General features: G+C 44.3%; 1 protein-coding gene across 1 annotated transcript in view; it reads left to right on the top strand.

Annotated features, from left to right (window-relative positions):
- Positions 1–16140: 16140 nt before the first annotated feature.
- Positions 16141–27985, top strand: part of PRR16 (proline rich 16) — a 137264-nt gene continuing 125419 nt past the window's right edge. Inside the window, exon 1 of the mRNA XM_004586356.2 lies at positions 16141–16531. Coding sequence (XP_004586413.2) covers positions 16373–16531 — 159 coding nt within the window. The 5' untranslated portion in view covers positions 16141–16372. The remainder of the gene's footprint in view (positions 16532–27985) is intronic.

Here is a 27985-nt window from a genome sequence, read left to right as displayed (position 1 = left end):
CGCTCCCATAAGGGATGACAGCAAGGCATCAGGAGTGATGGCCTCATCCACCATGCCACAATGACAGCCTGAGAACACAGTCTTTCACACACTCTTGTGATGACTTGTGCATGATTTATACTGGTAGTAGAAGCATGATTATACCATGGGGATTTTCCTGTCTAAACAGACTTGAGCTGCAATTGTTCGATTACTTTTGTTACCCAGTTGTTCAGCACAAACCTTATGTGATGGCAGCTTCCTGCTTAGATGCTTAACCTGCTACATGACAAAGCTGGCCCCAACTGTATGGTCTTAAGAGTGATAAAAGGAGACCTTTCTCCTCTTCTGTGTTCCATACACACCTATTCTCTGATCAGTATTAAGAAATACCCAAAGCAAATTTCAAATATTTCTTGGAACAGCAAGTAGAGAAGGTGAGTTCCATAGCCAACTCAGAAAATGACAACTGCTGCCAATCAAAACAACGCGAAGATCTTTCTGACTCTCTGATAAGCATGAATGACCACGTGAGTGTAATGGGAGGAACTCGGAGCTCACCGAGTCTCAACAGTCAATTCTCTCAGACAGGACTGTTTGAGGCTGCCAAGTTTTCTGGGGGCACAGTCTTCAGGCTTGGGGAAGTGGCCGATATGGGAAGGCAACAGATCCAAAAGGAATTGGTTGAGAATGTGGAACTGAGTTGGAGGTGACATCGGGGTGTGCTGCAGGCTCAGTACCACCCTCAGTAGATTGGTGACACATTTGGCCATGTCAGACTAAGCCAGGCAATGCTTAGCACTTTATCTGTGTATTTGGGTGCAAGCACAGTGAAATGACCTTGCTGTATAACTGTTCCAACTTATAACCCAAGAAATCCACCTGTTGCATATGATGGAGTATATCAGGGACCTGAATATGGAAGTGAGGTGAAGAAGCTCAGCTGTTTTCCAGTCCTGAATTAGGATTCATCACTCTGGAGGTTTTAGTTTTTCAGAGTCCCCTCCAGAAGCCATAGCTCTCACCAGTGATGGCATCAGAAGCCAAGTGTAGGATGACAAGTTTGTGGCAATCATTTCGGTGACCAGCTTTAAATAAATAGAGTGCTTGTCATATCCCATGCATGCTGTCATCACTTGGCTTCATGAATCCACTCACAATGTTCTTTTCAAGTTACCCAGCTGTACAACTGACTGCTCTCCTGTGAAAAAATACAAGTACAGATGTTAAACATTATCCACTTGAAATTTTTCTCTTGTGTAATTGTGCCATTCTATCTCTTTTACTCACTTTCTTTTGTTTATGGAATGAACAGGTAACACATGCACATTAATGGTTTCTGAATATATCAAATTAGCTAGGGAAAGAATGAGGTATATGTGACGGTAAAGTGATCTGAAAATTAAAATGTGAATTCAAGAAAGAAAATAATAATAAATAAAATACTTTGTGTACTTCTAAAACCACACTAGTTTAGAACAAATTTGCCAACATTTCACTTTTTTTTTTTTTTTTGCTTAACACGTAAGTGATTTATTCAGTGAACATTCACACCATAATGCAGGCACTCAGTGAGAAGATACGGCAGCAGAATTCACTCTCTTGTACAATGCACCACGCATTGTTTCCTATAATGCCTATCAACTTCTAAACAAGGTCAATGGCGATGCATTGCTCCTGCTCTCGCATGGACACATTTCTAGGAAGTTGTTTTGTATTTTTGCAGATAGGAGTTGAAGTCATGTGAATGTCTGTATCCCCTCCAAAATTCAGCTTGAAACTTAGTATCTAACTTAGTGTGCTGGGAGGTGGGAGCTTTACCTGGGGACTAGGTGGTAAAGACACTTGCGGATGAGAGTCCCTTGTCAAAGGGACTTCCCATAGGATTGGTGGCCTTCTGCCTTCAGCCGTGTGGTGGGCAGAGCAGCAGGACGCCACTTGTGAGGAGGGAACAGCTCTACCCTAGCACTGAAAGCCCGGCACCTGAATGTTGTCATTATGCTGTTTATAAATTATCCAGCCTGATTATTTGTTGTCCCAGCAGGAACCGAGTGAGACAGGGTCTCAGTGCTTGGACAGTCAGGCATGTGGAGCCACGTTTGACCCTGCAGTCTATGTGAGATTGGGTTGGGTGAAAGACGGCATTTTCATGTTGCGTAAGAGTTGAGTATTGAGAGTTCATAATAAAATAGTTCAACGAAGAAACAGATGGAAAAAGTCTTTTTTAGAGTGTAAGGAAAGCAAATGGTGTGAAGAATTGTAGCTGAGGTTGGTCCTCAGAGGTTGTGGGAATCTATGGTTCACATTCTGGGACCACAGAGCATGAGGAACCTGGACAAAACAAGGGTGAATAATGAGACAACATCTTAGTGAAGCCAAGCCAGCTGCCACAGTGGAAGGGGTGCCTGGGCCATAACACTGCTACGGGGAAGTTGTTGAGCGAGTTACATGCCCTGGATTGTGGGGACGTTTGTACAGAGTTTTGCAAGCAGATCAGTTAGTCCCTGATGACCTTTTGTTGCTGGGGAGCTGACACCTGAAGGTGGACAGGTCCAGCTCTAACTGCATCCTGTTCTGCTGTTTGTGAGAAGTGGGATTCTCAGGCTGGAGTTTCTTACATCTTGGGCCCTTTGTGTCCCTGATTATGTAGCTCTTGTTGCATCTTTCTGTCTCCTGTCTGTATCAGAGGGAAGAAAAGAAAGGATGAATGCAGGGTCTGAGACCTAGTGATAGGGCAAATCCCACAAGAAATAGACAAATAAGTATTCTTCTTCCAGCCCCCATTAGCCGAACCAGTCTGGAAGGCAGAGAGCAACAAAACGCATTGATGAGGTCAGCCACACACAGAACTGTGGACAGTGTTTCTGGTTTTATTAACTCAGATTCCTGCTGCAGTGACTGCCCAAGAGGCTCCATTCATTGGCCCTCTAACCCGTCATCCACCGCCTAGAACACATATTATAACAGCAGGATAATTTCAGTAGAAATGGACAGAAATCTTGTTTTATTTGCCTGGTTCTATGAATAAATTTATAAAATTGATTGTTTTCATGTAGGAATTATGTCAAAATGAAAATAATGCTGTTAAATTAATTCTGATATATATAATTTATCACTGAATTTAGTAAAATAGTATACACTAAAGTAATTCTTTAAGCTTAAACATGTGTGTTGTTATATAAATAATAAATACCTTATACTCTCATTATATCCCATCAGTATTGCATAAACCATTAATTTTTTTTATTGTGGTCACTAAGTCAATAAAATCCTGGGTCAGGAGGACATTTAATCTGATGATCACACAGTTATTGACTTTATGTATAGTGTATTTCCACAGAATTCCAACCCTTGGTTCTCTTGGCTATAAGTTACCTGGTTAAGTCCTGTGAAAGAGAAACTGGTTAAATCTCACCATGTACCTGGTGACATGCCAAGGTCACACTATTAATGTGCCCCTTGATTGGCCAGCTTAGGAAATGTCAGAATGTTACTGAGCTGCCCATCTGTCAAATTCATAGCACAGGTACATGCTTAAAACTTTCCCTTTTGTGCCTTTGATTGTGTCCATAGAGTTAAGTGTTAAGGACTCCAGATAGACACCATTCTGAATAACTGATCCAGATAAACATCACTTTTAATAACTGATGTATCATCATAAAATATTGCCATGAACTCAGGATAGGGACATACTTAATGTTGTCGAATATATGTTTTGACTACAGGTTTATTAACCCAAACCACTGAGGATTCTGTCTTATGTTTTGAACATCTGAAATAACATTTGAAAAATTTTCCAGCATTTCTCAGTTAAGATTAGGAGAATTTTCCTTTAGTAATTCAAATTCAACTTACTATTGCTTGGAACAGAGATCAAAGGTGCAGAGTTCATAAGGAAAAGGCTCCAACCAGACATGGGGTGGAGGAGAAAGTTCATTGCACATGAATGTGGGCACCTGACATCTGTCCCTCACCCTACCCCACAGCCACTGTGCGATGCCAGCTAACTCTCTTAGCTGTGGGAGCTTCAGCCCAACAATAAGGATCACAGCGTTTCTCTTCTCTGTTTTATCCAGTTATCCTGAGACCCAAGGAAGCTGATGAGAGAACAAGTGAAAACACTTGAAAAATACTACAGTTCTATATAAACTCCCTTATGAATGAAAACAGAAAAAAATTGTTAGATAAGAAAATATATCAGCATAAACATACTATGGAAACACACACTCAATTCCTGATGATTCCTTACTGTTTTGAATAACCTAAGTGAACATAATAAGTTACTTGTAAAGTAACATATGATGAAATGCAAATACAAGACAATTTTAGAACGGTATTTTCCAAAATGTGTTCTAGGAAACCTCTAAGCAAGACACTTACAGGTGTTACATAAAAAAAGAGAAGGAAAGTAGGGAATGAGAAAGGAAGGAAGGGAGGAAGAGAGGAAAGATAAATTTAAAAAAAAAAGAGGACTCATGGTCTGATAAATAAATATGGAAACTGAAATTGGCCAATTAATATTATTACACTTTAATATTCTAATATTTAGACTTACTTTGTAAGACAGTTATGTAGTAAGCTCCCCTTCTTTCTATACTTTTCTTCTTTATTCTTCACTTCTCCCTCTGCTTCTGATGCTTGAAATAGCCAAAACACATTTTGAGAAATACTGGAACAGAGGGATTTTCTTGATCAAGTAACTCTGAAAAGTGACCAAATCCTGCAGCAGTGGAGGGAGTGAGTTTCTCAGTGCACAGTGCAACAATTTAAGTAAACATGGGATGAATAACCGTGACTGACATCTGCTCATTTTTAGCTCAAGGATTATAAAACATTTCCACATGATTATCTCCTGATTCTCAATCACTTTGTGAAAAGTAGGTGTTGTATGTGTATTTCCAGAAACAGCAGCAGTACCAGCAGCGTTTCAGTTGATAGAGCTAGTAGCAGAGCACAACTTTCAAACCTCAGGTGTCCAGCTGCAGGTGGAGGCGGTGGTCACAGCCTGCAGCTTCAAGGTTTTAGATAATGGAAGAGACAAGAAAGCATCCTCTTTATCTTGGATAAAAAAGTTTCCTTCTAATTGTGCCTACAAACCTTCAGCAGAGTGCCATGGTTAAGGGGGCATGAACAAATCTGAGCACATGATGAAACTGTCATCTATGATGTTAGAGATGTTAAATGTCTGTGATATGTAGGAATCGCACCATTTTAACATGCCCTGTGGTTGACTACTATACTGAAAATACAGTCTAAGGCAGCTGTGCATGTTAATACGTGAAAGTTTTTTTTTTTAACTAAAAACTACATGAAATTGCAGGTAGTATCTGATAAGGTTGTTAGGGTCAGATGCTGCTACAGAATGAAGTTGTCTTGAAAACTATAAACATCAAGCATCCTGTCCTCTCAATTATAATGCTTATAAATGCATGTTGAGTTGAAAATAGTTTCACTAAATTGGGAAATAACAAAATATTATATAACCATGTGAAAGGAAATTTGAGAACAATTTTCCTGCTCTTCAGAATTTGACCAGAAAAACAAAATGGCAGAATAGGATAAGGAGACAGTTAAATAGAGAATCATTAGCCAGGCTGAAGCAGAGAGGCCACCATCCCGGGAAACAGGAGAGGACAAGCTGATGGCAGAGGGACACCTAGAGACATGTGGACGTGGGGAAGCAGCAGACAAAGTGGAACCGTGTTCAAATGACCAGCTACCATAGCAGTGGGCAGCAGTTGGTTATCAGAATTCCGTCAGTGGCCAAATGGGAAGGGGAGGTACCAGGAGCTCAGGAAGTAAACCCAGGCGTAGAACTGCCCATCCTGCTGATTGGCTTGATTCAACCATGAGCAGAGACAGAGTGGTAGAGCACAAGCAGACAGGTTCAGGAATCACAAAGCAGGGTGGATTTCATGGCTCAGATCCCCACCAGTGCCGCATCGGGTACCATGTTGTATACACTGAGGGAAAGGCTGTGAGGCTGGAGGGGCAACAGCGAACTGTGCGTGCGCTAAGACAGAAGTAAATCATTTCTGGCTGGATGCATTGCAGTGTTCCCGCAGAGAAAATAGTAGCAATTTGACATCCTACAGGATCCAATCAAAATAGGTCTGGTGGCTTCCAGACCTTATAGCCAGCAGGTCCACAGCCCCAGCAGTACCACACTAGGCACCATTTTGTGTACTGAGGAAAGGGGAGGGGAGGCTGGAGGAACAGCAGTGAGTTCCACGTGCGTTAAGCTGGGAGAAACTCTTGGGTGCAGGCCCCGGTCTCCCAAGGATTAACTCCACAGCTTAGCTTGTTTCTCAGAGCATAACAGGATTGGCAATTTTGGCCTGATACATCTAGCCATTGGCTTAACCGCAAGTTCCTGCTTCCTATTTCTCAAGTTATCTGTCAAGGGATTGGATAAAACTCAAGGGATTTAGGGTGGCCACCAGAGGATTGGATACACACTGGGAGGAACACGAGGGATTTAGGGTGGTCCCTTGAGGACTGGATAAACACTGGGAGGAGCTAAGCAGAGTATAAAAGAAAGCCTGGAGTTGCAATAAAGATCAATCTGTCATCGATCGGCATTCTGTGTACTGCGTGTTGCCTTGTCTTGTCTCTCTGCGTTGTCTGTGTTGTAACCCTAGTCCCTCCGCTCAGCTCGGATTACGTGGCGACGCGGGCGTTGCCAACACTTGGGATACTTTATTAGATCATTTTTTGAGATATTTCCATTTTTTATGAGTACCTGATGTTATAAATGTTTCTTTCAGTATTGTTTCTGATGAATCTAATGGATTTTGATATTTTTGCTTTTATTTTCAATTCATCCAAAACTGTTTTTTTTCTCATTATTAACTTCTTCAGTGACTTGTAGGTCATACATGTCATTTTCTTCAAGAAGGTTTTGATTGTCTTTTCTTTAATGACACATTAGGCATTCAGTGGCATATTATTCAATTTCATATTGTACATTTTCTATTCTTCCTGTTCTTGATTTTGTTTTATGGCTTTTTGTTTAAGGGGTATATAGTAACTGTGTAATGGAGACTGTCATATTCAGATGTGATTATACAATGCAGGTATACATCTCTACTTCCAAATCAAAGATGGACTGCCAGTGAGACTGTTCAGTATAGCTTGACAATAGGATGCCCTCTGCCATTGTCCATACTTTCTGTGTCAGGATATACTTAAATAACAGAATGATGGACTTATGATTGTTTATGAAGGACTCTGCTTATACAGGGTAAATCAGTAAATCAGTATGTGTGTTAGGGGGAATCCCAGAGCCTATGGAACTGTATAATAAAATAATAAAATAAAAATAAAGAATCATGCCTTGTGGCATAGCGGGTTAAGCAGCTGCCTGCCATTGGTATCCCACATGGGTGCCAGTTTAAATCCCAGCTGCTTCACTTCTGATTCAGCTCCCTGCTAATGTGCTGAAGAAAGCAGCAGAGCATGGCCTGAGTCATTTGATCCCAGCACCCATGTATGTGACCTGGATGAAACTCCTGGCTCCTGACCCTTGGCCATTGTGATGGCCATTGTGGCCATCTGGGGAATGAACCAGCCCATGGAACTTTATCTCTGTGTGAGTGTCTCTCCTGTCCGCAACTCAGACTTTCAAATAAATTAAACCTTAAAAAAAAAAGAATTTAGCCGTAATTTACTAATGGCAAATATTCAAAAAATACTTTATATGTTGCCATCCTGTACATACATATTAAAGTTTTCAGACAATACAAAACATTATTATGAAATTTTACTTGGTGTTCTTCTCATGTGTTACTAGGCTGCCACTTGCTTTTCTGTCGTATTCTGATGCAGTGTTTGGAGATCTGTAATGCATGTATAGATGTTTTTGCAGCCTCCAATATTAGTAACTCTTTCGGGATTTTGAAAATACTGAGGATTCGCCAAGCACATGCAGGGAGCTTTAACAGGAGGCGGGTTTCAGTGATGCCGCATTGTTGAGCAACCTTTTGTGCAGAAACTGTTTTGAGGACAGCTAATGTTCCTTGACCTGTTTGTGTCTTCTGAGCATGCATGTACAGCCAAACACGGTCATTCGTGGATTCTGTGATCTCTCATTAAACACATAATCTGTCTGAATCGTCTGTATCAGTAAGAATAAGATATTTGGATTCTGTGAAATCCAAAATAATTTCCAGTCCTGAGCTTCTATTTTAAAAGACAGGTTTTTGCTATAATTGGTGTTGAATATTAGTGTACAAGCATATGCTTATTTTTTGATGTTGTCTTTTTAATGTAAACTTTTGGTTTATTAACTGGCCTTTGAGCACTGTAACATTGACATGCGCGTCAGCTCTTGGAAGGACACTTGTGCATTGCCATGTGGTGCAGTATTCCACTTGTATTTCCTTTCCTTTTTCAGTTCAGCAAAATACATCAGTTCTAGATTATCCATGACCTTGTTTTTTCCCCCACACTAATGTCACTGTTTTTCCCCGTGTATCTGGGGTCAGGGGAGAAACAAATGGAAAAGCCCCACCCAGCCTCCCACCCATCCCAGGTCCCCGATGTGGGGCATGCTCTGACGGTCCTGCTCAAGCAGCTTTGATAGTTCAGCAGTTCTGAATTGCTGCCAATCTTGCCACTCCAACCATGATGAAATCTTTTCAGAATCCACTGGCTGACATAGTCTCTTCATGGTTGGGGTTCTGAGATCAGCAGTTCAGTTGGAGGGATCCCGAAAGAAACTTCATCTGAGGTGATTCCAGACCTGATTCTTGTGTGTGCTGGCCAGCACAGGGTCCGGCACAGTTCCTAACCTAATCAGCTTATGCATATGCTAGTGTTGGAATTGCTGAGTCAGTTCTGTTTCTAGCCCTGTCTTCCACGTGGACCGATGGTGTTGCAGACCAGCCCGATCCTGCCCACTTCATAGTCGGCCCTCACATAAACCAGTGGGAGCTGCAGCCTAGTTGGAGCGATTCCCCATAATTCCCACCAGGCCTGCCCCCCACCCTGGTTCCCATGCTTGCAGTATGTACCACAGACATGACCTTTTATATATATCTGGAATAGAATAAGTACTTGAAAACAAAATAGATTCCAAATCTTAAAAGCAAATGACTTCTTTGCTAATGATTTATTTTGAGCATGTGGTTGATGCTTTCTTCTTATTCCACAAAACCTAGGCATTGCTTCCAGTCTGCCCTCACTACTCCAACCCAGTTTAGGTTCCCAGCATGTCTTCACTGCATATTCACAACAGTTTCAAATGCTTCTCTCTCTCTCCTGCCCTACTCATTTTTTTGTTCTTTACGCGGGACTTCAGCATTCAGCCTTGCGACATTTGGACTGCATGGACGTGCGGATTCCTGCATTTGCATATGTATCCTGTGACTGGCAGGCTTCAAGTTTGTCTCAGAGTCCTGAAGGGAAGCTGCTGTCTTCACATCACTTCTGGGGCTGCCTTCTCAGTATGTCTTCACATGCCCTTTCCAACTTCAGGATCTTGTTTAACAGTAATTGCATCCCAAAGGCTTCATCCCCCATTTGACATGAACATGGATTTGGATAGTGGGAACATGAGCCTTTCTCTGGTGAGAAAGATGTAGAAAGTGGAAGTATGCCAACTGCATGCAGCGGCACCATCATCATTAACCCTAATATTTGTGTTATAGTGTCCCAGCTCAGAGTCAAAGCCCAACTAAATCCCTGTGGCTCAGCATTACAAAAACTGCGTTCACATAGTATTCTAGTACACGCAGATTCACCATTCAATTCCATTCATTAGAGGAAGAAATAAAGCTCACATGCTTGGGCCACACACCTTGGGCAAAATTGGGGTCCCCTGCCACCTGATTTTATAACAAAAATTTATGTAACTGAAGTGTCTGTTTCGCACAGAACAGGTTACAGTCTGAAAATGCCACTGTCTTCTCAGCCTACACTCCTTTCCATGGAGAAAACATGTCCTGAAGCCTAAGAAAGACAGGAACCTCCTGATATCCATAAAGTCATCTCAGTGCACAAATGGCCTAGGAGGAGGTTCAGTTGTCTTGGTGCTTGCAGAAGATGTGGAGTTCCATTGAGTGATCAAAATTTCCTTTTTACAGCTGAATGCTGTGTATATTGGCTACTGGCTAGGCTCATAGTTGCATCTCCTTGACACACCTGTCAGCGTCCCAGACCACAGAAATTATTGGGTTCTCTCAGCATCTTGTACAGTAAATTGAATCTGGGAAATGGAATGATTGGGATTTCCACTTCAGGCAGGGGACCCACCATCTCAGGGTAAGTGGTAACATTTTTTTAAAAAGATTTATTATTTTTATTGGAAAGGCAGATTTACAGAGAAGAGGAGAGACAGAGAGGAAGCTCTTCCATCCAGTGATTCACTGCCCAAGCGGCCACAACAGCTGGAGCTGAGCCCATCCGAAGCCAGGAGCCCGGAGCCTCTTCCAGGTCTTCCATGTGGGTACAGGGTCCCAAGGCTTTAGGCCATCTTTATCTGCTTTCCCAGGCCATGAGCAGGGAGCTGGATGGGAAGCAGGGTTACCAGGATTAGAACCAGCGCCCGTATGGGATCCCATCGTGTGCACGACAAGGACTTTAGCCGCTAGACTACTGTGCCAGGCCCAGGGGTAACCCTTTTTGAGCGATAGGATGTGTTTGAGTGCTGTTTGTTGTGGGGGGAGTATGTGCTCAGTGATGTGTTTATAGTTGTATAGATCTTTATTTATATAAATGAAGAAGAGCATGAGTACACTAAATGCCTTGGGCCACATTTTGCTGTTTTGTTAAGCACATTAGTAGGGAGCTGGCTTGCAAGTTCAGCAGCCAGGACTCAAAGTGTGACCGTATGGGATGCTGGCATTGCAGGTGGCAGCTTTAACTCATTATTCCACAATACCAGTTCTTCTATTGTTTGATTTTCCTAAGGGCATGCATTCTCTTTTGGGGCAGAAATAGGACACGGGGGTGTATAACCTGATTCGAATGGGAGAAGTCGTATTTCTTCACTACCAGTTTTCTGTCCCAAAGAAAGACCACTGCTGATTCACATTGCACCTTTCTTAGTGTGAATTTTGGACATGGTGTTGCTTCCTAAAATCACTTTACCTCCATTTATCAGAAAATTACCATAATATGCTGATTTGGTAGACTGACTCATTTTACTGCCATCTGCTGGGAAATGTGGTAATAGATACACAGCTACATATGAATTTTCCAAGAATGTTACCACTCTATTAGCAGCACTGTCCGCAGCGATGCTATGCCACATGACATGACTGGTCTAGATTGCGATCTGTGAATGAAGTTGGACCTGGTAAACTCTCCTAAGAGATACCCCTGATGACCTCTGTCTTTGCCAGTTGACAAGTTATGAAAGATGTGAGACTGAATCTGTCAGTCCAAGGTTCAGTTTTGTAGAGAAATTGATTGAAGGGATAGAAGCCAGTCCACACAGGGAAGGAAGCAGGCAATGATAAAAATATAGAGATTGCAATTAATAGGCTTACTGTGTCTACCATCTCTGATTCCAATCCTGTCTGAAGATGCATGTACTCTTGTCCTGTTTTTGTGCAGTTGAGCGCAGGTTTTAGTTTCTGTTGTATAGATAAAAAGTCTCCCAGCTAACATACAGTGGAAGTTGCTTTAATCTGTTGAAGCCACAATAACCAAATGCTACAGACTGGGCAATTGAGAACAACAGAAAATGATTTGTCCCAGTTCTGAGAGCTGGGATATCCACAGCCGTGGCCATAGAAGAATGGTTTTTAGTGAGGGTCCACTTCCCAACATGGCACTCTCTGGGGGTTGTTTGATAAGAGCATTAATCTCTTTTGTATGAGCTCTGCCCTCATGATCCAACCAACTCCCAAGTCTAATTGGTAAGAGTTTCAGCACAGGGTGTTTGGGGGACCATGGATGACAAGTAAAATGACTGTCAGAGATCTGAATTAATTCCACTTGTACTGTTACCATGTGTGGAATTGTCCCTTTGTTCCTGCTGAGATAATATCTCTTTAAATCTAGTAGCATGGCTACTCCATAGCACAAATTCTTTTGCAGAATAACCTTTATAAAAACATTTTTGAATTATTTTTAAAACAAGTGCACTTTTTGCATTCATTTTGATATGAAGCATCTCCTGATAAGTTCCCTTTTAATGTATTTTTAAAAATTTTTACACATTCAAATGCATATCTGTGGGGTGCTTATGTGAGGCTTTCATGTACATATACATCGCATACTATTCCAGTCAGGGCAAACATATCTGACTCCTCCAACATTTATGAAAAGCATTTAAATTTTATTAATTCTTCCAGCTTTTCTGAAATATACAGTACAATATCACATCTACAGGCACACCCTTCTGTGCAACAAATGCCAGACCTTGTTTCTTCAATCTTCTTTTAACTTGGCACTATTAGTTCATCTCTCCCTACCCCTCCTCCTCTTTACTCTCCCTAACCTAGTAACCACTATTCCAGTCTCAGCTTCTCTAAGACCAGCTATTCTGAGAGGTAGAGAGAGAATTCCTACATGCTGATTCACTCCTCAAATGCCCAAAACTGTCAGGGCTGAGCTAAGTCAAAACCAGAAACTTGAAACAACCCAGGTCTTCCCCATAGACGGTAGGGACCTAGCTCCCCTGGTCCGTCATTCCCTGCCTCGCAGGAAGGCAGAATCAATTGTGGAGCCTGGACTCAAATTCCCTTATGGAAAATATGCAGCTCAACTGGTGTCTTTGTAAGTAGGGAAAATACTGGTGGCCCCAGATGAATATTTTGATGTTCTACACATTAGATGACAATGCAGAATTTGTCTTTCTATGTGTAGTCTATTTCAAAGATGCCTTCCACTTTGTGGCAAATGACATGACTGAATCAGATTTCTCCATGGATGATATTCTGAAGTTCAAAAGTACCACTTGGATGAACATTTAGGTTGAAATCGGGCCTTCCCTCTCCTGAGTTAGACTGCAACAAATATGGGAGTGCAGATATCTCATAGATTTATTTTATTTCCTTTGGGCTTACCGCATGATATAATAATTCTATTGTTGCTTTTCTGAGGAAACACTGTGCTGTTTTCTGTAGTTGTTAATGTTAATTTACGTTCCCACTGGGTGTCTTTCTCCACATCCTCACCGGCACTTGCTATGTTTTGTCTAAATGGAATGTAATGATACCTCCGTGTGGTTTTGAATTTCATTTCCTTGATGGTAGGTGTCGTGCAGTTTCTTCCTGTAGTTATAGGCCATGTCATTCTTCATCTGTTGTCCATTTAAAATCAGTTTTGCACTGTTGCTGTTGAGCTGCTTCAGTTCCATATTTATTCTGGATATGTATCCTATTTCAGCTGTACAGGTTTAGTCACATCCTTCCATTCTGTAAGAACAGTTTGTGTTCCTTGTGATTAACTGTCAGAAGTCAGCTCGTAGTGACCAACTGCAGTGTAGGAAACTCTGCCATGCGCACGTGCGCACTCAGCTGGATTGGTAAGAGCCTGCAACTCAAGGAGATGACTACAAAAGGATTTGCCGTAATTATCCAAGTCTTTTTACTGCAGAACTGAGAAAATGAAGAATGCACAGAAAGACTATGGTCTTGGATGTACAGCCTCTTCTATAAATGAGCAGGACTCTCTGCTTACAATTCATTCGCTTTAGTAAGAAATATGGTTTGTGTGTGCTCTAACTGGCAGCCAGCACCAGTCTACAAACACAGCGCCAGAGGGATCCATCTGGAATTCCTGTCACATCTGCCGTGGGGTCAGTGCAGTCTGGCTCTCAAGCTTCATGCAAGCTCCTGGGAGCCTAGGATGAGCCAAAAGAATGCCAGCATTTTCCCAAAGTGAGATAGAAGGACGAGGAGTGAATACGTTTGATTTCCACCCGTGTGCCCTTTATAAAGTGCCCTTTCCTCCCTTTTTCCTCCCTTTATAAGATGCTTTGATTCAGGAATGTCTCAGGAAGGCTTGCTGTAGCCACCCTCCATGACGGAAGTCACTGATAAATGAAGACAGGACTACTGTTAGCTTTCCGCCTTGCAGTCAACTCCATGATTTTAGATACAGAGATGTTAGGCGACAGTCTTCATGTATCAGTCCATTGTGGTGTGGGAGTGGGTGGTTTGTTTCAGGAAATATTAATGACTCAATTTTGAAGCAGAATAGCTTTGTTTAGTAGCGGCAGCAGATACACGGGAGAGCAGGTTTTTCTGTTTAATCTTTAGTGGAGGGGATTTAGGATAGAAGGGGAATAACCTTACAGGCTGTGAAGGATTGTACCACTGTGAAGGGAAAGCCCCCTCTTTGCCCTTCTCCAATGCCCTGGCCTATCATCGCTGCACTGCTGAGTTTTCAGAGCACCTTGCTCTGTTTCCACCGTCGGGTCAAACACTCAGCACTTCATCTTCTTCCTTCTTTGGCACCTGTTACCCTTTCTGACCGCTCGCCTTTCTTAAGATAGAAAATAGTCATGAGTGATCAGGATTCCTCTCTGGAAATGCTCAAGGCTGGAGAGATGAGAAGGGATGGCGTAATCTTCTCCCTACCTCGGAGGATTCAAGCATGTCACTTGTTTGATGTTTCTAATAGTCCTTTTCCTCCTGTGAAGTCTCTGAAGTTTTTTCCCCCCAGCATCAGCTAATTCCCACCTTCATTTTCTCTGCCTTTCCAGCGTTCTTGTATATTCTTTTTTTTAAGATTTATTTATTTTTATTGCAAGTCAGATATACAGACAGGAGGAGAGACAGAGAGGAAGATCTCTGTCCGACGATTCACTCCCCAAGTGACCGCAATGGCTGGCGCCGCTCTGATCTGAAGCCAGGAGCCAGGAACCTCCTCCAGGTCTCCCACGCGGGTTCAGGTTCCCAAGGCTTTGGGCCGTCCTCGACTGCTTTCCCAGGCCACAAGCAGGGAGCTGGATGGGAAGTAGAGGTGCTGGGATTAGAACCGGTGCCCACATGGGATCCCTGTGCATTCAAGGTAAGGACTTTAGCCACTAGGCCACCAGCGCCCTCTCCTGTATTCTTTTTGACACAATTCGTAGACCACCTCCTTTCGCTTTTCTCCTTCTATATTCCCAAAAGGGTTTTCTCAAGAATTGTCCAGAATAGAGAGTACTTGGTGATCTGGAATTTGAGAGGGAAGCCAGTGCGCTTTCACGTGTGTGCCTGGTAACAAACAGCCCGAGAAAGCTCTAACAGTGGCCTCTTAGCAGGTGATGAGAGCCCAGGGCTTTTCCAGGAGGGTGATAGGCGCCCGAGGTGAGGAGCATGATGGCCTCCCACTGAGCGCGAGCTGGGAGCTTCTGATTAACCCTGCTGTCCAGGAGTTGTTTTCCTGCTGGGTTCGGCAGCAAAATAGCTGACACCTGGTCTAACGGAGCTCGGCTGGAAGATCAAAGGCAGAGCCTGGGATAGCGCCCTCAGCGGGAGCTCCAAGCAGAGGCATTTCTCTGGTGCTCGGGTCTCCTGGAGAGGAATGGTAGCCCAAAAAACCCCAAAGCACCACCACCAACCAAACCAGAAAGGAGATGGCACAGATAGGACGTGCAGCCAAGATGACTCAGACAGTCTCCGGGGATTTCTGGTGTGGGGAGTTCAGACACACACTTGGCACTGCGCACTCGCTGTCATCCGCAGCGTGAATGCGTCTGGCTGGGTCGAGCAGGCGGGTTCAATTTTTTTTTTTTTTTTTTTTAATTCCGGAGTGTGGGGATAGGCTTCTAGTCTGTCTCTCTCTCTTTCAAGAATGTTGAACCCGTAGGTTATAGGAGAGAGACGGGAGGTGACCGGACATTGTGTGGTCCAGGACAAGCACTGTAGGGTCACTTTACTCCAACTCCGGATCCCGCCGCGCCCGTGCCCAAACTAAGCCTAATGTCTGCCAGCGGGCAGGGCGAGAGGAAGGCCAGCCAGGTGTGCACAGCCCACAGCCCCCGTGTGATGCAAGTGTGTTCAAGTGTATGCATAGAGGGTGGAGGGTGAGTGGGGGCCTTTCAGACCCAGGGCGCGGGGCTCCCCAGACTGGAACTCGCGTCCTCGCATCCCGGCGCGCTGGGCCCGGGGGACGCTCCGCGGGCGCTGTCTCTCTCTGCCAGCCGGCGCGCCCGGTGGCGAGCGGGCGGGGAGCGAGCGGGTGCGCGGCGCGGGCGGCGGGCGGAGGCGCAGGCGCGCTGCTCGGCCGTGTGCGGGCCCCGCGCCGAGCGCCGCGGTCGCGAGTCCATGGCAGCAGCGCTGTGCGGCCGCGCGGCCGGACGCCCAGCACCGCCACCCGCCGCCGGTGCCCGGGGAGCGCCCGGGATGCGGGGGGACCCGGGCGGCCGCGGCCGGAGCAGCGCCAGCCACGAGGGCGCGCAGCAGCGTCCGCCCGCCCGCCTGTGCTGACCTGCCTCGCCCGCCCCCAGAGAATGTCAGCCAAGTCCAAGGGGACCCCCTCGTCGTCCGCTCCAGCCGAGGGACCGCCGGCAGCCTCCACGACCAAGGTGAAGGAGCAGATCAAGATCATCGTGGAGGACCTGGAGTTAGTTCTGGGCGACCTGAAGGACGTAGCCAAAGAACTTAAGGAGGTGAGGGGCGCGGGCTGGGCTGGGAGCGGGATGCGTCGCGTCCCTGGGGGCCTGGGGAGCCGCGGCTTTGCTAACTCCTGGGAACGGCGCAGATGGCTGCACGGGACTTTTCTGGGCTCGGGCGCCTCCTCTAAGAGTTGTTCTTGCACTTTTTTTTTTCTTTTTAAACGAGGACAAAATCAACTAGTGTTTCCTCCACAGGGCTGGCGATGGGGGCGCGCGCCGGGGTCTCAGGGCGAGGGTGGCAGGCGAGGGAAGTGCGCTCTCCTGCTCCGTGCTGCCCGGGATTGCCCAGTGCGCTCAGGCTGGCAGCTCCCGAGCCGCAGCTGGGGGGAAGCCGGGCTTCGGGCGGTGGGCCAGGCCAAGGAGGGCAGCAAGGGAAAACTCGGCCCCCTGCTTGTTGCCCCCTCACCGAGACCCCTGAGCCCCACGGGGCGCAGGGCCACCCCTACTGCTGCGGGGTGAGCCTGGCCTGTGGCCTTGGAGAGGCTGTGGAACTTTGTCACTTTGGCGGTTTTCAAAGCATCCTCTGTGCCCCTCTGAGCGCAGTGCCCCGACACCCTGGGGCTCCGACACCCCCTCACTAGGTCCTGTCGCCACTTGGCGTGGACTCCGGGCAGCAGCACCCAGGCGAGCACCTGTGTGTGTGTTGCGCACCGGTCTCGCCACTGCGTCCCAGGGCTGTAGTGGTCTTGTCTTACCCCCTCCCTTTTCCTCATCACACCCCAGGCTCCCCCTTTTTCCCTGCTCTGCCCTGCAGCGATCAGGAGGGAGAGAAACCGAGACCCTGTCAGGGTTGCAGCTGCGTAACTCAGGCTGCGGAGCGAGGCGGGGCCGGTGTGGCCCGAAGGGGTGGGGTCTCCTGCGGGCAGGGTGAGCAGCTCTGGGTGTCCACGGCAGGGCTGTGTGGGAGACAGGACTAACTTCCGAAGCAAGGGTGGCCGTGAGGGATGGGCGTGCGTCGTCTGTGGCCGGAATTACCCAGTTTCTGAAGCCAAGAAAGGGTGGTTTCCTCGGGTCTCCGGGCCAGGGTCCCCGCCGGTCCACCCCCGCGCTCCCTGTGAACTGAAACTCGGAGGGTGTGCCCAGATTCTCGCCTGTTCACGCGCACCAGCCGCCAGTGGCGTTTCTGTGGGTTGCCCTGGGGGTTGGTCGTCCTCGCCGCCAGGGGCTTCCAAGCAGTGGGAGAAGCCGCTGGGTTTCCCGGGGTTCTCCGCCCCACCAGTGGCTGCCAGATGGAGGGGCTTTAAGTTGAAACGCCCAGTCTGAAAATGCTATTCTGTTTTGTGACCCTTTTAATCTGAGGAGTTTAATAGCCTAGATCTGCATCTGAAACATTACGGCGTGGCTTTATTATTTATTAAAGGAACGAACCAGACATGCTCCTGTGGTTAGCATGGTGTGTTGCAACCGGGGCTGTGGGAATTGAAGGCGCAGGACTCGGATGTGGGGTGGCCCGCGCCTCGCAACTGTGGGCGCTGCTTGCTTGGACGATGCGGCAGGTCAGCGTCCTCCCACCGCTCTGGACGGGGCCAAGGGAGAGCAGCTGGCTCCACTCTGCAGCATTGCGCCGCGCAGCGCTGGAGACCAAGTGGGTCTGGAGCCCAGCTGCTTCACTGGTCCTTGCAGCTTTTGATTTGTCTTGATTTGGAGTCACAAAGTTGCAAATTGTGGAGTCCGTTGATCATTCTGAATTTGTTTCTATTATTTTTTAAGGAGAAACCTTTTTTTTTTTTTTTTTAAAGAAAGCCTAGTGTTGTATGTACAGCCAGGTAGGCAAAGGGGTTTGATTAATTGGGAAGGTTTGCTTGGATGGTTTGGAAGCTCCCCGAGCCTCCAGCAGGGCCTGTGTGGGTACAGATCTCACTGCCATGGTGAAGCGTGTGGGCGATGCTTTCTTGTGAAGGTGGCAGCCCCGGCTTGAACATGGCAGCAGATAGACACCTGCTGAGTCTGCAGCCCAGTGACTATTTATATGTTGTGAGTGAAAGCTATTTTGAGGACAAAATATTTATAGGGCGTTTTTAACCCATGACATCTTACAGTTGTTCAGCATTTATCTTTTCAGGGTAGCACTGCACATGTGACTGGAACAGGCCTTCAATGTAGTTTAGAGGCAAAGCAATAGCTCAGAAGTCCGTGGACTGCAGGACTTACTGGTATCCATACATATGGCTTTGAGATGGAAATGTTGCTATATATCAATTGTGATATTCAATATTCTGAGTGTTTATAATTCCGTGCAAGCATATTTAGACTTTTTAATTGCTTAATTGACAATGCTGTACTTTTAGACTTTAGGTTGGCAATGAGCTTTTATCAATATGGAACAGAAATTGAGAGTTAAAAAAATTGATTATTATTGGATCCCCATATCAGTTAATGTTTTTGGTGTGTGTGTGTGTGTGTGTGTGTGTGTGTGTTTCGTTCTAGTTGAGATGGAGTTGGTTTTCATTCATTCATTGATTCATTTTTCAAGTGTTCTGTCCTTTATCTTTGCATAAAGTCCACACCAAAATTAGATATTTCTGTGAGGTTATTTTGAAATTGCTTTTTGTGGTAGAAATCTTCTGGACTTTAGCCATCTATTAATTCAGAGAGCAAGGTGGAGCCAAAAGGAGCAGTAGCTGCCTTGAAACAGTTCAGTAATTAATAGCAAGACTCCTCTGCCCACCAAAGAGAGCTGTTATTACAGTGTCATTTGTGGCTGAGTATATTAACTCTGTTGGTTATAACTGAATCCTAGATTGGAAGAAAGGAAACAAAATTTCTAGAAAGACTAGGAGCAGTTATATTCTACTCTCAGACCTCACATAACTCCAGTTTTCAGAAATAATATGAATCATCCTTCCTTCTAAGCTATAATGGAAAAGCCTTAAATATAATTGAGTATATTTATGCAGCACCTGCTATGTTCCAAGTTCTCTACTGCCTTTTTATTGTACTAAGATGAGTAAGTATACTTACTGGTCTCAGTGAGCTCAGTAGTTTATTTGGGAATGCATTTATCCTGCTATTCAACATAAGTAATATGTAGGCCTTACATCTCTGAATAGCCACTCTCAGAATTGAACTGGGGAAAGAAAGCAGAATTGAGAATGAGTATATGTTGATTTATAAACAAAGGTATGCTCTGTGCTTAGTAGTACCCTAAGACTTGAGTAAAGAATGTCAAAACTTAGAAAGATGATGAGATAGCAATTTTGAGGGAAACAGTTCACCCAGGTTATTGTGTAATGAACTGATGCCATAAGTAATAGCAAAATACTCAAATACTATAGCCACATATTGAACATTTCCATTAAAAATAAGTGCTTTGGAGAAAGAGAGTCAAAGCAAAGAGTTCCAAATCTACAAACAGAGTAAGATATGAAGAGGTAGATAGGAGAAGGAATGAATAGCAAAAGGCTTGGGATGCAGAACCAATCCATGTTGTTTCTGCACATTGAAAAAAACGATGACCAAACCGAGGGCTGAACCTCATGCTGTGGAGTAGAGTTAGCCAAATCTGGTCCAAGGGGTGTGCATGATACCTTTTCACTGAAAACATGTAGAAATGCAGCTATTGCTTTTCCAAAATATGTCTCAAATGTTCTAACATTTGGGGATTTCAGTTTGCCTCTTTGCTGAAGATCTCACTGGTAAATTGTTTTACAACAAATGTTGGTGTTAGCAGAACCCACAGATCTGGGAGAGATTGGAATCTCTAAACAGACAGCCTTTTCCCCCGGGAGCAAAATTCACTTCCACTACAACTGGATTCTGTGTTAGTTTAGATTTTAATGACCATGATCTTGTAGCACTCAACTCTTTGGTTTTTATGACAGAGCACTGTATGTGCTGGACTGCATATGAGGGGTCTTCAAAAACATTCATAGAGTGTGCCCCAGTGAAAAAAATGTATGCATGGATTGCAAAAAGCTTTTTTGTAGCAAAATGAACTAGTATCAACACATTGTAGCATGTCTACACTGCTGTTAAGTTTGAGACCCTCAGAAGGGTAAGGCATCTTCAAAGAGAATAATTATGAGAGCAACTCGCATACTGCTGAAAGCGATGTAAAAGCAAATGTCAAATATATAGCAAAGTTTGGGTAGAAGAAGGTGAAATCACTAATTGGAGAAGAATTGTGGTTTTTCCAGGATAGTTTTGAAGACAGAACATACCTAAGACAGGGGCTAAGGAGAAGTTTAATGGGAGCAGAAGTGGACCAGTCAAGAGTGAAGGCTTGGCTGGAGTTTCCTGGGATACTCCAATCTTTTTGCTTGCTGAGTTTCTGCAAGAGAATACGCCCAGGAAGGAGTCAGCAGGCTGTGCCTGGGAGTGCCCCCATGCCATCTCCTCACCCTCCAGGGGAGACGGAGCAAGAGTTATCACCGGAAATCATCCACCTGACACTCCTGGACTGGCTTCTTCTCACTTCTTACTGTTTCCTAATCCTAAAACACCCTTCAAAGGCACCTGTTTTTTTTTTTCAGTTTATATTGCAGTGAGAAATTAAGTTCTCAGAACCCCCCTTGTTCTTTAGGAATAGCTATCACCTAGGAAAGCATCTTGAGTTTTATGGGATTTTATGTTGAGGGAGTTTGTATTTTGTATTTCTATGTTTTAATTCCATTTTCTGTGATTGTGTGTGTATATATGTGCATATATGTGTGTATGTGTTCACACACATATATGTACATATATATGAAAAAGATAGCAGAAGTTTTATATGGACTCCAAAAGTTCATATATATACATGAATATCAAAAAATTTTATTCTTAAAAAAGGTTATATTTGAATTTCATTTCCACAGTTTTTCTGAAGCACCTGTGTGTGTAGTTACTTCTGTACATATACACACACACATCTTGGGTGCGACATCTGTTTTTCTGGAGAAGCTCCTGGGGTAAGCATGCTTCTCATGAAGGAGCCAGTTCAGCTGAGATGCTCTGTCAGGGAGCTCAAGTCACTCTGTGATTGGCCCCTTCCGTGGGGACGCCTGTCAGCATTGTGACTGGAATGGAAAGCAGCCATGATGTTCCTTGCATAACAAACCCAGCAGCTTCAACTCCAGTGTAATTGGGAAACACTTAAAAGCTTATGGGGAACAATCTGATTTTGGAATGATGAAACTAAACCTAACAAATTACAATTGCCTGCAAAATATTTTTGCTTTTAAATGTTCCGTGCTTTTTAATGGCTTACCCACTCTAAGTTCTGTGGTTTATTGCTCTGGGAAATCCTGTTGCGTATATTTTGGTTAATGAGGCCATGCCTAGAAAACTCATTACCAGGAAATATTACAGGAAATAATCTCTGGAGTATTTTCCAAGGTCTGAAGTTGTAAATGGGTGGAATTTAATGTTCATGAAATGGTGGCAATAGCTGTACCTTCACAGCCCTGTGCAACAGTTACCCGCCACCCTCCCAACCTGGGTATGCTGCTTCTGGGTATCCTGTGACTGGGCCACGTGTGCATGGTCCTGGGGAAATGCAGATGGGCGATCACCATCGTGCTGGAACTTTCTGTTTCCATTGAATTGACGCATTCGATACTCAGAGAATTAGCTGACAAGAAATTCAGGCAGCCCCAAAGTAATAGAGAGTGTGCTTCAGGCAGTAGCAGAGTAATAGATAATAAAATCACTGTGACAGGTGTCACTGTTCCTCAGATTATGTTCTTTCCCGTCCTTACTGCCCCGAGAATCTCAAATATTTAAATCTAAATATAGGAAGAGTTAGAAATACACATTTGGCCAAAACATACTTTCAAATTATAGGACCTGTAGAATTGGTTCATGAAAAAAAAAATTGAGAGAGATAAAATTCCATTAGATTACTCATTAAGTTCTGGTGAAATTGTGCATGATTGACATCAAGGTAAAAACAAGATTAATAAGTAACAAATGATCCTTTAGAAAGTGAACATTTTCCCTTTTTATGATTCTAGAGGTAACAGAATATGCAGGTATTATTAAAAAGTTTGGAAATGTATGAAAAGTTTCTAAGAAAACACAAATTATCCTTAATACTGTGCACAAATACACATGATTTACGGATTTATGTATTTATGCGATGGAGAGCTGGGGAGGGAAGGACAAGAGGAGAGGGAAGAAGAGAGGATGGGAAAAGGAGAAGACACTCCCAATAAAAACATCTGGCTATTGTAAGAAATGGCTTAACCTACTGTCATATAAGTCTAGGCCTGGTATCCTAAGCATATTGCTCTGTTTCCTTTTGTTTTCTATGCATATCTAAGCTTAGAGAAGATGATGCAAGCTCAAGAGTTGAAAATACTGTGCAGCTTCTTTTTTGTGGAATAGTATTACAACCATTGCATGTACTTACTGTATGTCACTTCAGTATTGAATAGTCTATTTTCAGCTCTTTTCGACGTTAAGTATAAGTAGAAATAATGTTGTGCTGACAGCTTCGTAGAAAGCTAAAGCGTAGATCTTACTCTCTGCTTTACACTCCTCTCAGTGTGTTACTGTTCAATCCTGAGCTCCTCAGCAACAGACAGGAGAGCCAAGTCCTGCTGCTGTCCATGTAACAGGTGAGAAAATGGAGGCCCGGAGAGGCCGGTCACTTGCACAGGGTCCTGGGTTTCTGGTGGAGAACTGATGCTTCAGCAGGAGTTAATTGAGGGTTAGGGTTCTGGCATTTAGCCACCAGACTCCCTGCTCTTCCTTTTTACATGTTCATAGAAGTCAAGGATGTGAAAGTTTTGGATTTGTCAATCCATGTTGGAGTTTTCGGTTTCTTGTTTGTTTGTTTTGTTTTGTTTTGTTGTTCCTTTTAGCAGCAGTGATTGTATAGATCTTGACTCTCACATTTGGAGTAAGCCACTCAATTTAGAACTTACTGTGTAACTTTAATGTCTTCAGGGTAAAATTCATTGTTTTCTTGAGTTACACTAACTTTAGTTAGCAGAATTTAGGTTATATTATTGGTCAGTAAGTTAGACCTTGCAGTTTCCACTTAGCAAATAGACAGTTACTTCAGTGAACATAGTGAGGCTTCAACAATGATATCAATAAAGCTGTGACATAGCCGTTTATAGTATGGCTTAAAAAACAAAAAGAACGGTTAATATGGGTGCTTGATGCTATACAGCATTGTATGTATCTTTCAAATGGAGAAAAATGAATGTTGCTGCCCCTTCTACTTTGTTATCATATTGCCTTAGAAGTATAATCTTTATCATGTTGTGAAATACATAGGCTTTGCTACTGGAATCTTATCAAGCAGAAACTCACTGTATTGGATCCTGATGTGGTATGTTACCTAGTAATTAGATTTACTATAGAATCTTTCATGCTATTGATTAAAAGTCACCTCTTCCTAATATATACAAGGTACAAGTAATGGTCTTACTCTAAGACCCCGTTTGTTTCTTTTCCAAGGTAATAGGTACTAGGGACATTTTCCTTATGTTGAAAAGCCATTAGGAAGAACCACTCCAGATCAAGGTTTCCCATAAGACCCAAGAACTTGGCAATATTTCACATTTAAAAAGAACCAGAAAGTAACATCAACTGAAATAAGAAGATAAAGACGTATCTAATTAATGTCTAAATCAAAGTAGACTCACAAGGTGGCCTGTCAGCTGAGGACAAATGTTGCCCTTTGTGGCGTAAGCTGATTTTCTTTTTGAAAATGGAAAGGCAGGAAAGTTCCAAAGGAATTAAGCTCCACTCTGCCCTGTCAGACAGAAGATAGCAACACTGTACTTGTGGGGGATGAATGTTACTATGTAGAATAACTGGAGGAAATCAAATGACATGCCTGTGTCCAATGACTAAGTCATCCTGGTACACCTGTATTTTCAACTACAGAATTGGAATGCAGTGTTTGCCTAACAAAAGCAAGTTTGGTGATTGTTAATAGAGTCTCTTCCCTAGTGTCACACAGGTAACCTGTCATGATGGGAGAAATTTGCCACTTTTATAGTAATATCAAGTTGAAAAAAATACTGATCCAGTCTGTTTCCTTCTAATTCTAGTGGTTCTTTCATGTTCTCTCATATCAAAAGACTGCTTTTGGATGAATGACTAAAATGGACATTTCCCCTAGGACAGAGACTCATAACCTGAATTTCCACACATGCTCAGGTGGGAATGGCTCGGGGATGGGACATCCTTAAGGGATAAAACAAGTGATGACCTTTGTGGAAAAAAAAATCTTAATGCCCAATTCCATAATCTTCTGGAATAAAGTCATGGCTGAGAAAGAAAGGGGAAAAAGAAAAAGAGATGTCCATCACCACACACACACCGCAAATCTGCTGGCTTTTATCGTTGAGAGTGAATGAGTCATCTACCAGCAGTTTAGTAATGTTAGGTGGACCCAGTTGAACATAGTGTCCAAGTGCAAATATGTGCCTATGTACATCTATGTTTTCACTGCACCCTCCAAGCTGAGAACACGGGTGTGTCTAGTACTTATTACGATATGTGCCAATCTAGGGAACTACATAGAAGACAGAATGTTTCCAGAACATTTTGTAAATTAAGCCTATTCTTGGGAGAAGGCATTTAGCCTGGTGCTTAGGATGCCTGTGTTCTGCGTTGGAGCACCTGGATTCTATTCTTGGCTGCAGCACTTGACTCTAGCTTCCTGCTCAAGCAGACGCTGGGAGCTCCAGTGGTAGGGCTTCTGTGGCTCTCAGTGGGAAACCTGCACTGTCCCCAGCTCTCAGCTTAACCCTGATCCAGTCACACGGGCAATAGGAGTTTGAAAGAGGGAGTTCTTTGTCTCGCAAAGGTAAAAAGAGAAGCGTATTGTCGTCTGAAGTCTGATCCTGGAACCGCCTTTTGCTGGGTCTTAGCGTTTTCCTGTGGACTACTAATACGTGAATTATGAATAGCATGGGATATTGGTATGTGTCAGTCACTGTGCTTAAGATCGTAAATGATCCAAACACAAAGTATGAAGCTGTGCCCTGAAGTCCCTGCCCCTCTCGAGGCAGGTGGATGTGGCCTCTGGAAGGATGTTTTAGATGAGGATTTTGGGTGGTGTGCTTAGTTACCCATAGGATGTGTAGACAAAAGAAACATTTTCCTCATTTTCTATTTCAATTTTTTTTTGAGTAATGCATTCTCAACTTGTATAGCAAGATCTGTAGTAACTCCTGCAATGCAAGAGATAATAAAAACTTTATGGAACATAATCATATCATGAAAAAACTATAAATGCTTTTCATTTTAAGAAAAATAAAAATTTCATCTTTAACGTACTACCTTTTGAAAAACAATTTCTTTTTATTTGAAAGGCAGATCTTACCCACACAGAGGTCTTTCATCCGCTGGTTCACTGCCCAGGTCTCTGCAATGGTTGGAACTGAGCCGATCCAAAACCAGGAGCCTCCTCCTGGTCTCCCATGTGGATACAGGGGCCCAAAGACATACGCCAACCTTCTCTGTTATCCCAGGCATAATCTGGGAGCTGGACTGGAAGTGGAGCATCCTAGACTACAATGGACACTTTCAGATGCGATGCAGGTGTTCCTACCAGTGGCTTAGCTGGCTGCGCCGCACACCTGCCATTCAACCTACTTCCAAAAATACCTGCCCATTTCCGCGCAGTCTTCCTCTATCTCCTTTTTCTACTTTTCATAATAAAGCGTGAGCAGAAAGCTATCAAAGGAGTTGGATATGTAGATGTATTTTAGATTTGGAAAAGGGGCAGTGGGCGTGGCTGGGCTGAGCTGCCTCTCTCACTTCAGGTAGCTGTGGAGTGAGGTCAGCGGCCACTACGGCCAAAGGAAGGCCTTCGTCCCCTCTTTCCAGTCTCGTGCTTTCCCTGATGCTCTGGTTCCTGCAGCATAGAGGAGCTTAGAAATGGCATCGCTGTTCTGTGACATGACGCATGTTGTAGAATAAATTTGGAATGATGTCAGTTCAGTGCTGCTCAATCCTCACAGACTCCTGGGAGGTTGTTACAGCTGTCCTCTCCATGGGGAGGCAGAGAGAGAGAGAAAGAGAGAGAGAGAGAGAGAGAGAGAGAGAGAGAGAGAGAGAGAGAGAGAGAGATGGAGTCTGCTTTCCCCTTTCATTGGGTGCCCCTCACCAGCTTCCCCGTCCCCCCTGTGGTCCGCTTCCTGCTATTTTCCAGGCCTTTAACCTCCACGCTTTGTTCTGCCTCACCCTCTACATTGTTGTTATGCCTTCTCTGTCCTTTGTAATTTCTATTTCTCCTCTTTCCCTGCATTCTTACCCATTTCTCTGATGTGCCTCCATAACGTGCACACTGACTCACATCTTGCCTTTCTGGAAGTGTCCAGTCTGCATGGCACTAGCCTAATGAGTGTCCATAGCAAGCAGAACTTGTGGCCCAAGCCAACGTGGGACTTAGGTTTTTGTAGGGAAATGCTATTCAAATGAAAACAGAAATGTCATTTATTAAGGGTGTCCAGGGATAGATGAGAAAAGTACACGGACCAGCAGGAGACTGAATGCATCGACTGGTCCTGTCTGTGCTTGCTAAAGAGGGCCTTTCTCTGCAGCTGCCACCTTCTTCCTCACTGCTGTCTCTGCTTCCTGTGCTGGCGGCTTTATCCATGATGTTTTGGTAACCCTAGAGCTTTCTCTCTGCTAGATTAACTGCAATGCTAAGCCTTCTGCAGGACTCCCCAGTGAAAATGTTGGGTCCCCACGCCCAGTTCTCCGGCCTGCTGTCCTGCAGTCCTACCTTGCCCAGCTGGTGGGTGACCTGGGGACCAGCCTGTACCGCCTTGATGCCATGTTTTCCGTCCCCATTTTGGTGACTGGTCGGTCATGTTTGGAATCACTGTCTTGTGCTTGCACCTCTCACTTGGGAATTGTTGGCTGCTTGTCCGTTCCCTTTGTTGCCACATCTCAGCTGGTTGCTCACTGTGCAACCTTCAGTTATCTCAGGAAGACCTTGATCTTGACCCATTTCCAAGTGGTTCTGCTTAAGGATATAAAGGGCCAGAAGCCAGTTGTCCCACCTGTGTGTGATAGCCCGTCCCTCTTCTACTCCAGAAAATTATCAGTAATCCTCCCCATCTCTCATGGAGCATCATTTTCTGCTCTAAGGTAGTGCTTGTCAGCGTGCAAAAAAAAGATACTATGATCGTTTCTACACCATAACTTCGTTTGGAGATGATCTCGCATCTTAGCTCCCTTTGGAACAGCTGTGTGTACCAGCTGTCTGCTGTCCGCTCCCATGCATTGCTGAGTCAGTCCCTTCAGATCTGACCTCTCCCAGGTGCACCAGTGCTCCTGTCCAAGTTGTCAGTGGCTCCCTGCCACTGAGTCTGGTGGTCTCTTGCTGCCCTAATGATATAATCTATGAGAGTATAGTACCCTAATGTCTTCAGCTCTAATGGCATGTAAACAACCTTTCTTTACTTGCCGTGAAGAATGTCATGTTCTCTGTCCTTACTGACTTTTCTTCCTCTGTTATCCATTCTTTGGTGGGGTATTAGAACTCAAATGTTGTCC

The sequence above is a fragment of the Ochotona princeps genome, chromosome 19 (genome assembly GCF_030435755.1).
Source record: "Ochotona princeps isolate mOchPri1 chromosome 19, mOchPri1.hap1, whole genome shotgun sequence".
NCBI classification, from domain to species: Eukaryota; Metazoa; Chordata; class Mammalia; order Lagomorpha; family Ochotonidae; genus Ochotona; species Ochotona princeps.
This window is presented reverse-complemented; position numbering and strand designations above follow the sequence as displayed.